Here is a 12,727-nt window from a genome sequence, read left to right on the forward strand (position 1 = left end):
CTTGGCTTTAGAGGAGGCATCCCTTTTTCACCATTTTTTATTGGACGGGGTGCATAGAACATGGTATGGCTTTGAGGCCATGGCTCATAGGCCAAGCTGCAAGCTGGAGGCAGTGTGGCTGGACAGACCCTGTCCCTGTGGTTTTATTAGCTAGGGCATGGGCAGATCCAGATGGGATCAGAGTCCCGGGATTTCCAGGGTCTGCTTCCTCAGGGCTTGGCTTCATTTTCTTGTTACCGAGTACTTCTTAGTACCACCTTGGTCCATTGTGGTCAGGGGACGGCAAGGTGGCAAGATCCCTTTTTGTTATTGTCATTGTCGTTTGTTTTATCCAAATGTGGGCTGCTTATACTGTAACTGAGGAGTATGTGCACTGTAGGGCTGGAGGAAGGGTTAGCAGTTCCTGCCATGTTTCCCTCTGCCCAGCTGTGCTCCCCAGGGTTTCTAGCTTAGTCTTGGAGTCTTAGTTTTTATTCATTCAAGCCATGAGTCCTGTAGGAAGAGATAGCCATTGTCTTAAAATAATCCATCATCACTGTTACTTAATTTTCTGATATTTTTATTGTTTTGTAATATTTTATATTAATTAAGGTAATTTTTATAACCTGTTCAATTTTAGCAATTTAAATTTTCTTGGTTGTGTGGTCACATTCAGTATTACAGAGAATATGGGGTATAAAAATAAAAAAAAGTATTATGTTTTGGGTGGGACACTTTTTTCCTTTATGTCCAAAATGGATTGTTATCTACACAGTATTGTGCATTGAGAAGCTACAAGACATTTACTTGGTTTTTGAAATGAGGTCCCACCATACAGTGACCTTCCTGCCTCAGCTTTATGCTGGGACTATAGGTGTATACTGGTATACCTGGATGTAGGAACGCATTTGGCTACTTAAAAGTTAAATCTCAGTTGAAAAAAACTCATTCCATGTCTATTTCAGAATAAAAAGCTAAGTACAGCATTTGACAGACAGAAAAATAGACATGAGTTTTCAGCCAGATACAGATTTAGAAGGCCGCTGAGACTAATTAGGAATCCGACAGCCCAAATGAAGTAAGAAGTGTGTAGAGTATGTGTGCTTGCGAATTTGAAGTATTTGGTCATAACCAAATTCCACGGGAAATCTTCTGTTGTGTTTCTGTTTTCCGAGGAAATCACACTGGCTGTGAAAGCAAGAGGAGGAGGAATTGTAATAAACGAATGAAATCATACTTATCCAGAACAGACAGGGAGGGCCTGTTTATCAGGGTAGTTCTGTAGCACAGTTAGCCTTTCAAGCCTGTGAATGATGAGCAGATGTTTTTGGCCTTGACAGTTTCAACTGATTTTTTACATAAATAGTTTCCTTTGATTATATTATTGAAAAGAAAAGAAAAGAAAAAACCCAGCAAAAATCTTTGAGTAACTATTGACCAGCCATAAGTATAGATTAACAATGGTTAAAGTTTAACCTTTTTTCTTTCATATTTTTAGATGTTGGATGTTTATGATCTGATTCCTTTTGATAACCCAGATGGCGGAGTTTGGAAGCAAGGATTTGACATTAAGTATGAAGCTGATGAGTGGGACAGTGAGCCCCTTCAAGTTTTTGTGGTGCCCCATTCCCACAATGACCCAGGTAAACCTGCACTACCTAAGAGCTGCGACAAGCTGATCCAGTACCCATGTCCTGTAATGAGGGTCCTAGAGAGCGCACGCTGTCTGATTTCACAGATGGATTCTCATTGTGCCATTACTGGGTAGTACTTGTAGAGCAGGAAACAGTGGTGAACACAAGAAGAATTTTGGGGACATCCATTTCAGGGTACTGAAGTTTATTTTATTTGCTTCTGGTGAGATATTGCATGGGAGGGCTGGAGTGGCTCTTATCATTCTTGTACAGGACCCGCATTCAATTCCAGAACCCACAGGGCAGGTTCACTACCGTAATACCTCCTCTTCTGACTTCAGCCAGTATGAGGCATACACGTGGATGCTCGGGCAAAGCATTCATACATATAAAGTAAAATAAATCTAAAAAACACTAAAAAAATACTAATCACTTGATACTCCGCCTCAGAAAGGCAGAGTGTTCGCTGCAAGATTTTGAGCCTTTACCACAGAGAAGTGTAAGCAGAGGTTTGGGAGCTTTGGTGAATGGGTCTAAGTCCGAGGCCTGGACCAGCAGAGTGAGATGACTTAGGCCAGTCACTTAGTCCCTCAGTAGATGAGGTTTTTATCTGGTAGAATTAGGATGAGAGTATCTTCCCAGGACGAAATGTAAAGGAACCCCGCACGACACAAAAATAGCTGCTATTATTGTAATTACTGTTATTTCACATGAAGGCTTTTACTTGTTGAGGCCAGTGATCCCCCACCCCCAAGGTAAGGGGAAATTGCTATAATTTCAGTGGAGCACATGATTTGATGTGCGAGCTTAGGGGTGTGAACACATAACACAGAGTGAACGCCCCGTGAATTTAGTGCGGTCTTTCTTGAGGCTGTATTTCTAAACACTTCTTTTAGAAGGCCTTCACTAATTTGTGTTCCTTACCTTTCTCAAGAACCGAGTTCTTTCTAGTTCACCTTTTCCTTTTAAGGATTTTTTCTTCCTTTCTTCCTTCCTTCCTTCCTTCCTTCCTTCCTTCCTTCCTCCCTCCCTCCCTCCCTCCCTCCCTTCCTTCCTTCCTTTTATCTTTCTCTCTCCCGCCCCCCACACCTGCATGTATGGCTGCCTACTTCCATTCTTCGCTAGTTTACTGGATGTCCTCTTTCCTATGACAACTTTCTATCATGTAAGTGCAACTGACAACTTTGGATGTGAACACGATTCCTACCTTTCTCTCTTTCGGTTTCTCCAAAGTCGTTTTCATCCCTCTCCCTTTCCCTCTGTGCTCTGTCCCCCCAGCTGTTTATTCGTCGCTCTGTGACCTGAGCACTCAACTGTAATATTAAAAGATGTGGGTTACTAGGCAGGGTGCTGAATTGTTTTGCAAATAGCTAATGCTTAGAGGAGGTTGGTGGTACATTCACTGCAAAGGTGTTATCATCTTGTCAAGGTGACACAAGCAGTGAGCCAATGTATTGGGATCCCTCATGTCACGTTCACCCGGATTTCTCTCTTGAGTAACCCTGAGTACAAAGAGCACGCATCTCCTCTTGAATGTGGCTTATTCTTCGCCTAATACTTGGTCTGCAATAACTTTGTAAATCCGTAAGCTCTCCTCTGAACTGTCTACATATTCCTTTACCGCAGACACAGACCACAGTCACCCCACACTTGCACATACGCACAGGTATAGAAATATACAGTGTTTGTGCTGAGCCTACTATACAGTGTTTGTGTTGAGCCCACTCACTGAGTTTTAAGCTCACCAAGGAAGGGCCAGGGCTTTGTTTTACAAACTGCCCTTTGTGGAAGCTCACAAGTCATTGCAATAATTGACCCTCTAGATTAGGGTCAAACGCTTGGCTTGTTGGTTGTCTCATGGTTGGCATTAACTCCTATCTTCTCTGGTGTCTCTCTATTTCTAGTCTTTTAAGAAACATTTATTTGAAAGGGTCCTTTGCACTTTTTAGAGTAGCAGCAGTATTAAGCTCTTTGAGGGCAGGGATTTCTTAGGTCCCTGTTTGTTTGCATTATGGTTCTTGCTGTAGTATTCTGTTTTGTGTGAGGACATCCATAATAACTGTTTCTGACTGCAATGAATGAATCTGTCTGTTGGTATCCTAGCAACCACAGTGAAATCTTTTGTCTTAGTAGAAGATGGTAATGACCCTTACCCTCAGGCTCTTCTCCACTTGAGTTAAAAATAGTGGTCAGAAACAGACCCATTACACCTAAATCAAGTTTTTGCCACAAAGCAAAATAGTATAGAAAAGAACCCACAGGCTTTTTGGATTATTTTCATTATTCCCTAACAAAAAATAGAATTATTGATAACCTAAATTATCCGGTGAAAACAGCAAACATTCAGATCATGAAAAATCACTGTCTTAATAGAGAGAAAACAGAAAAATATGTGCATGTGTATTCTAAGTCAAAATATGACTGTAATGGGAAATCTCTGTAGAATACTCCCAAATGAATGTGCAATTAGGCAATTTACTTTCTAAATGAGATTTATAGAAAGTTGTTTGCATTTTCTGCAGCAACAAGTTAAAACAAGTTTTGACTCAGTAGTTTGTCTCACCAGTGGATTTACATCTTCTGGGAATAGAGCTATTTGAAATAGAGTTTTAAACAAATCCTGTATTTGTCCCTTAACAAAGAATTCATATATATACACATGCATACATAGGCACACACACGTGTGTGCAGATCGCTTCCTTTTGGGGGTGAGTCAGTATCAGTAAGACAACATAAATTCTAAAAAACAGCATCTTAATAAATTTCCTAATTAAGTCTTCTTCCAGCACCCAAGGGTACACCATACAGCATTCAAATGCCTTACATGAATTAAAACAAAATAGGAAAGGAGTTGTTAGGTAAATGCTGATAGCTCTGTCCTGCTATGGATTTGAAAAGTTTTGAATCATAGACCATGAAATTAAATATATGAGTTGATGGATACATGTTCATGTTATATTTAATAAGCTGATTAGAACACAATTACAGCACCTTTGTATCTACAATCTTAATTCTTCACTTCCCACTAGTTAAACTGCCAAAACATTTAGTTAATTTTCCTTCAGAGAAATCACAGTGTGTAGAGAAAAGATAAGGTGTACTGGATGGAAGCTTGAACAGCATATTGTCAGTGAGGCAGTTTGTCAAATGAACATTGGGCAGTGACCCCCTTGTGGGGTGACTCCATAGCAGTAGAGAGAGCCAACCCCTCAAGTTATACTGGGAAACAAATCTTTAGAAAAGAATATTGATTTAATGAACGATGGCATTTTGCCCATTTTTAAAGCTAAGAGAATACATTTTTTTGTGTTTAGTATTACATAATAATTAGAAATAGATTTGTTAAAAAAAAAGAAATAGATTTGTTTATGCATCTGTGGTTAAGTTCAAAGAGAATAAAAACGTGAAATCACAGTCTGAATTTCAAAGACTTTTGATTAACTATTACACCGTTGGAATTGAAAAATGTTTGGCCAGCTGTTGTTGGTGAATGTCTATGAATATCAAGGTGGAGAAGAGAGCCAGGGAGGTGGACAGCAGTGGGCATTGGGTGTCAGTGTGGGGAGAAAGTCCACCTCTGTTTAGCTAGTGCAGGGTAAACTGTGCTCTTTGATTTTGTTCCCGCAGCCTGCAAAGCATGAAGGCAAACTGAGAGAGGACTCTGTGTCCAAACTTGCCAAGGAAGGGATGTAGGAAGCTAAGTCACATTTAACGGTGTAGTAATTTATTGGAAGCCAGTCAGTGATAACTCTCCGGAGCTGGTGAATCGGGGCTCAGGGAGGTCTCATTGTGAGATCCATGCTGCTCCCATTGGCCATTCTGTTTCTTAACACATTTATTTCATTCAAACAGATTCTGCATCTTCTTCTTTTTTAAAAGTGGGGAGTAGCCAATTTAGCACATTTGTCTGGATTTCTGGGTTATTAATAAAGTTAGCTAGAAATTCAGGACACTTGGTCAAACTTGAATTTCTAGTGAACAATGGATAGTTTTTTTTTTTTTTTAAGTGTGTATTCCAAGTTTTAAATCAGTCATTTATATTAAATGTTTACTTGCAGTTTATTTGAAATTCAGATTTAACTTGGCATCTTGTATTTTATCTGAATGATAGCATCTGAGAATTAAATACCACACAGCTTTGTGGAATTGTGTGCTTAAGAGCCATCTAGAGAGGGAATATTGAGATCTGCTTTTCCAGGAAGGAAGCTCTGGTGACTTGGGCTATCTGTGGACTTCATTCTTAGGGAAGACGTCAGTTGCTCTTGAGAGATGTGGGTATCGTCGTGAATCTCGTGAGTCCTCTCATTTTCAGCCTCCATCTGTTTTCCTAGCCCGAATGCCTGACAACTCACAATAGTAATAAAAGTTGGCATTGCCGCTTAGGTCCATGCTATCCCCACCCTTTACGTATATTAAAACCATTGCTCCACTGAGCAGCGCTATGATAATTCTATAGCATTGCCCTCATTTCATAGAAAAAAAAGTCAGGAGAAAGGATTAGAGATCTGCCCATGGTAGAGAGGACTGGCGCTGTGACACTGGCTTCGGAACCAGGACCTGAGATTTGTTCATTAATATAAAACTACCATTCATGGCTAACATTACTGAAGCCACAGGCAGAGCATCTGTGAGGAAACTGAGTACTGTCACGGCTAACATCATCTATGCAGGTAATACTAAACACAAAAATGGTTCTTATTAACTATCTTGCAAAAGTGGGCACCTCCCTGTGCTATTTCCTATTCTTTTTCCTTTTGACTTATTCCTATTAATATGGAGGTCTCTGTCTTGAATACACGCCCTCCCTTATTGCTACGTTTTTCTTTATGATTAGAGTGATTCAGAAGCAGGATTTTCCAGCTTCAAAAGTGACCTCTGGAAACTGGGATGCTTTGCACAGCTTGTGTAACCCTATCTGGGTAACCTGCTTGTGTGGGGAGGCGCTGGCAGATATTCACAGAGTCCCCTTAGCACAGAAGAGGGATAAGCTCTACACAGATGGGTAACCTCTTTGGGAGCCTGATCTCACAGTTTTTGGTATCAGATATCAAGGTATACAGGTCTCTTAGTGGGCACTTAGGCAAGCAGCACAGTGAGGATCTCAGGCGTTGCACAGCTGCAAGAAGAGCCCCACCCTCAGCTATGCTAAGGGGTAATGGGTTTGTGGTGTGGGGTGGAATTTCCAGCGCAGGCTTCTCAGATGCATTTAAAGTGCTCTGCCTCACACAGGGTTGCAGGAATGAAGCTGATATGCTTAGAAACGTCTTAGATGATGCTGAGCCACCTAGCACGAAAGGTTATCTTCCTTTGGAAACCCGAGTTGAAAGTGTTTAGAATTTGAGAGGAATCAGCAGGTTTTGTAGGTTTGCAGAGTCTTTGGAGGAGCCCCCACTCACTTCTGGCACTCTTCACATCCTGAAAACTTTTCCTCAGCCATGAAGTTCTCTTATCAGTGCCCTCTTGCGTCCTTCAGACCATTCCTACCCTACTTCATAACCATTTTAAACAGAGTGACAGCCGTCTTGGTTCCCGTTCCTCTGTTTCAACTCTTCCCTGTAGTTTATGCCCAACATCCTCAGTGTAGACAGGGCAAGCGGTGAGAGAGCACCTTAACCTCTTCCCTCCTGTGTTCTTTAATAAGAAAGGACAGTGCTTAGAAGATTTGTAGTACCTCACTTCTATTTGTATTAAAATGCCTTACCGTGTTCTAGTCACGCATCCTCTATGCTATGTCACTATGCCTACCTGGTGACTGCACCCCAACATACCTGGTGGCGTGTTGTTTGTCCATGTGCTCTTGCCTCTGTCTGATGATTCGTATTCTAAGACTGCTATTGTCCTGCTAGGACGCCACCATTTATTCCCATAGCATCCTGTTCTGACATTCTAGAATCTGTTTTCATTTAGCATTACCTTATTACTTACTTAGCCCTTGTTAGATACCCAATACATGTTTGAATGAGTAAACCGGAATGTTAATTAAAGCTCCTCCAGTTTATTAGGGGGACAGAAGAGCCTAATTTATAATAGAAACATTGGAATTAAAATTAATCAGTAGCCAATCAAATAATGGTAATAACAATTAAGATTATATGCTGTCCCTTAAGTACAAGGTTGGATGTTGCAGTTTGATACTGAAGGATTAACAAGTGATGGGAGAAACTTGTTGATCATTTGTTGATGGAGAATAACTTGATTACTAAACTAAGGTTTCTTTTAAGCTGTAAACTCCCTTTGTATTTATTTTTTAAATTCGAGGATACTGTTACAATACAGTGGGAATAACTCCAAGTTTAAGTCGCTGTTTTTTTTATGTGATCACCAGTATGTCATTTACCTGACTATAACTTTCAACTCAAAATCTTTCCATGAATTCCTAAAAGTTAGTGATTATTTAACTTTTGAGTGCAAGTAATGTTATATTTAAAAATGATTATAGCAGCTGTGACCCTCACAATGTAACAATGCTATTGAGAGAGGCTCCTGTTTTTTGGAATGTATAAGCCTACTAGAGGTGTCCCCTCCCCCAGCCTTAGATATAGGGTCTCTCTGTGTAGCCCTGGCTATTCTGAAACTCACTATGTAGACCAGGCTGATTTGAAATCACAGAGATCATCCTGCCTTTGTTGCCAGAGTGCTGGGATTAAAGGTGTGCGCCACTACACCTGACTTACTAGAAACTTTTAGAATATAACTAACTAGTGGAGCAGCTTGGGCATGCTGGGTAGTGATCAGGGTAGCAGACATATTCAAGTTGACTGTGGTAAGTGGTGCGTTTGGTTTCGTTCTAGTTGAGTACGTGGTCATGTGTAACCCATGCGCTTTATGTTTTATTCATCCGTCACACACATACTCACGCACTCTTAGATTCGCGAGACTCGGTTGGTTTGAAGTTGTAGTTGTGGATGCCCAGCCCTGCTTCTGAACTTTTCAGGAACTGGGGCCAAAATACATAAAGGCCCACATTCTCTTTTTCCTAAACATTTAAAAGTTAAAAATCAAAGAAATAGCATGCGGAGAGATGAGGAGAGGGCATGAGGGCAGAGGAGACAAGGAGGGCCTCCGCTCAGCTGAAGAAATAGAAGTAGCCCAGGAGTAGCTGGATGGAATGTGGGTGGAGACTTCTCAGGCTGCCGTTTCTCTTGGAAATAGCCTGGCATATTTGGCCATGATGTATTTGGGAAGAGAAAACCTGCAGGGTGGCCAGACTCTCTTTCCTCCCAGATCTGGGCGTGTCCCCATCCCATAAGAGCTGAGCGTGACAGTATAGTACTGTCTACTCGCTGTGCAAGGGTGCCTCTCAGAAGGTCCTGCTGTAGAGCTGAGTGTCTTAACGAGAATGGACTTACAAAAGGGACCTGGCAGGAGTGAAAGTCAACTTGTGGCTGTTGGACTCTGATATGTAGGCTGTGGGCTTTAGTGGGCAGTTCACACTGAGTGGGCAAATTCTTTGCCTTAGGGTACTATTGTGGAAAGGGGTGTGATTGATGGAATAATGAGGAAGTATTTCTGAAGCCCTATTTTCTGGCCAGGCAACTTTTGCCCAGGTTGTGAGTGGTGGGGTGGCTTGTGGCGGGGGAGGAAGGGTAGTACTGTGTATAAATGGAAGTGTCCTTTAAGAGGATTGGATCTCTAGGCTTCCAAGCTATGATCCAGAGTTTAAAATACAAAAATACAAAGCCTGATTTGCCAGTGATTAGGTACTAGGTTGCTTAATTGCACGTAAAAAAATAGACAACTGGATTTTCAACTTTGTTAGATTTATCTTTAAATTTTAGAACTTAAAAATAGTGGCTTGAATTGGGATTTTATACCTTTTCATACAGCTAATTTCTCACTCATTTAGTTTCTTTCTAACTTATCTAAAATAGCTGTTAGTTCTTATATGGGTGATAGCATTGTTAGAGGGAAAACGGATTAAAGGGGGTGTATTCTTAGTGTAGCTTTAGTCCTGGTTCACTTTCCTAGTGACTGACCACTCAGGTAAATCAGCTTGCAACCCAGAGTCCTCAGATTATTAAATCTAGAGGTGGGAACATAATTACACATCACAAAAATTCATCTCATGCAGCTTTGCATAAAAATTATCTTTCTGATTGGTCTCACGTTAATATGCAATTGTAGTTTTTACAGTAATTTAGAGGAAGAAAGAACCAATTCAGAGTAAAAGGGAATACTTGATTAGTCTATTGTATAAGAGTAATAAAAGCTAATTTACTGTTATATTACTCAATATTGAAAGCTGCAAGAAACTCTCTCAGTTCTTTATTCATTAATTATGCTATATTGTAGCAGTATTAGTATCAATTATAGATGAGTTTTATGGAAGGCTTTTAAGTTGATGTCTCTGAGTTGTATTTTGCCTCACGTAAATATCTTTGACATATTTTCTGCCTGATTGTTGAAGGCCAAATGAAAAGTTGAAGACGGATTGGATGAATCAGTCACCGTAGTTTCTTTATGAAAACTCTTGTGGAAACTGTCTTTGGAATGCAACGATCTCAATAGTAACAAGTTTCAGTTGTTGGAAATACAGTCGTGCTTTTCAAAAGTCACCTATTGATGAAAAGTAGTCCTTCTTATTTGTCCATTATGCTAGATTATGGGAGGTTTTTTTTTTTTTTTTTTTGGTTGTTTTTATTTTTTTTAATTAATTTTGGAGGCTTTACTCTGCTCAGAGTTCTTCAGTTTTGTTCATAGGCAAGTGATTGACCTTTGCGAAAACTCAGGTAAGATGATAATTGTAGTTGAGCCCTTCAGGGAGTTTTAGCTGTTCTTGTTCTGCACACACACTATCATGGCATAGAAGTTCATTTGCTTTTACATCTGTGAATTCAGCTTTGTCTGTGCTGTGTAGGTAGATAGAGAATAGTAAATCCAACATTATGATGAGAGCTGATAAATCAATATTGTCATCTTTAGTTTTTGAAAAGCGGTGACGTTATTAGTTCTGAGGCTGCATTAGCCTCCCAGCCTCTGTAACAGAACACCGCAGACTAACGGCTTCAGCTTGTCCGCCTAGAGCCTGGAAGGCTTTTTGGTCTCTCTCCTTGGCTTTGGCTTTAATGACCTTCCTTTTCACCTGCACTGCCAGGTTCTCTGCCTGTGCCTGGGTCCTGATACTGTTTAAGATTAAGATCTCCCTTCCTTACGTTATTTTACCTTAATTAACCGTTTAAAGGCCTTGTCTCCAATACAGTTCCCTCCTGAGGCAGGGGGAGCTAGGATTTTGCCTGATGCAGAAGTGCCTCTTTAAATGTTGCCTTTCCCTCTTTGGACAGTACAAATGGGAAAGTTGGATGCCAGGCTGTTGATAGGAAAAAAGAATACCACCTACTCTGCTATCTGTCAGCTTCGGCGTTCCATCTTCCAAGCTGAGTCCCGAGAACTCGCATCCTCAAACTCAAGCATGAGGATGGACTTCCTCACTTAAGGGTAGACAGCTGTTTCTTTGCTCCCTTCTGGGACTCTTGATACAGGTCCAGGTGCCGAGTCTGATGCAGGGCTTGGGGTTAGTGCCTGCTGAAACACGAAGGGGTTCCTTGCACACTGCTCCTCCACAAGACATCTTAGAGTTTGCTGAAGGCAAAGGCTTTTTAGTCTACCATGGGAAAGTTAAATCATCCAGAAAGCATTCTTTGATGACAAATCAGCTCGTATGTGCCCTAGATTGAGAAAGTGTTAGAAAAAAAGTTTGACATTGTATTCCTGTTTGGCTCCTAGTGACACACTCGAATATTGCAGGTGCCCAGCAACTGGGAGAGATTGTCAGAGCTGTACTACCCTTTCCAGAAGCATCTGTTTCAGAATACACTGCTAAAACAAGCATATTTTATGCACTTACCCATCAAGGTTTTTCTTTTTTTCCCCACTAGCTAATGCAATAGAGGCGGAGTGTTAAGTTAACCATAGGCAAACAGAAGTTCTGTTCAGACTCTATCTACCCTTCAGTTCTCTTGAATGTGTGAATTTTGGTAACAGTTGAATAGTAGTTCAGCTTGGAAGTCATAGCTCTCCTCCCTTTAAGATTTTATACCTGAGAACAAGTCATCCTCCATAGGATCCTCTGTGTCTGTCACCAGTCTGTTTGATTGGTGGCCACGGGGTTTGTCGCCTTTGCCATTTTATCATCCATTTGGTAGACCTGGACTTGACTTGAGAGTCTTGTTCAGAATGTTTCCTATACCCCGAGTGTCATTATTTAGGAGAACAATTTTCAAGATATTTGGGGAGTAGTAGGATAAATTAGGGAACCCAGTTCTCTCTCGGGGGTGGGGGGACATTAACACATTCACATTTGTTGTTTAGTTAGTGTTCCTTTGTGCTCCCAGACAATTACATGATGGGCGAAAATGCCCTGTCTTTGGCAGAATGCGATGCTCAGGATGCATTTGGGCTCTGTAATCACTCTAGGCTTTGCTGGGAGTGTTAGGGTCCAGTTTGGATTTGCCTTGCTGTTTCAGTTTTAACATAGTGGATTGGTGGGGATTTCAGATGTTATGAGGGTACAATTTTGATCCCAAATTATGAGAATACTTGATAGTACTATTTAGACTTTTTAAATCTAGGGTAAAAAAAAAAATCTGTACCTAGAAATAAGTAATTGCATTAATGGTTAAATATAAATAACTGCATTTTAAAAGCCTTGGTTCATTGTTTTCATTTCTGTCAGGATTTTTGTGACTATTTAATCATTTCAGTGACAGTGGGTTTTTATTTCCCTGTTGACCAAAAAGAGGATTTCATTAATCAAACACACTGTTAGCTTTTAAAATGTGGGCTGTATTTGAAAGAGTTAAGGGTATCCAATAGTAATTTGGTGGAATGTGACTAAGTTGAAATCAGCCATATCAATTGGACCTTTGTGGTGTATTTGTGTCTTGATTTAGGTTGGTTGAAGACTTTCAATGACTACTTTAGAGACAAGACTCAGTATATTTTTAATAACATGGTCCTAAAGCTGAAAGAAGACTCAAGCAGGAAGTTTATGTGGTCTGAGATCTCTTACCTTTCAAAATGGTGGGATATTATAGATATTCCGAAGAAGGAAGCTGTTAAAAGGTTTGTCTCAATTTTTTTTTAATTTAGTAATATTAAAAATCCCTAACAAATGT

The 12,727-nt window shown here is 40.4% G+C and overlaps 1 protein-coding gene across 1 annotated transcript in view; it reads left to right on the top strand.

The window, feature by feature from the left end:
- Positions 1-12,727, top strand: part of Man2a1 (mannosidase alpha class 2A member 1) — a 151,549-nt gene that overhangs the window by 24,419 nt on the left and 114,403 nt on the right. The window contains exons 3-4 of the mRNA XM_027397752.1: positions 1,478-1,622; positions 12,503-12,674. Coding sequence (XP_027253553.1) covers positions 1,478-1,622; positions 12,503-12,674 — 317 coding nt within the window. The remainder of the gene's footprint in view (positions 1-1,477; positions 1,623-12,502; positions 12,675-12,727) is intronic.

The sequence above is a fragment of the Cricetulus griseus genome, chromosome 2 (genome assembly GCF_003668045.3).
Source record: "Cricetulus griseus strain 17A/GY chromosome 2, alternate assembly CriGri-PICRH-1.0, whole genome shotgun sequence".
Classification (NCBI taxonomy): Eukaryota; Metazoa; Chordata; class Mammalia; order Rodentia; family Cricetidae; genus Cricetulus; species Cricetulus griseus.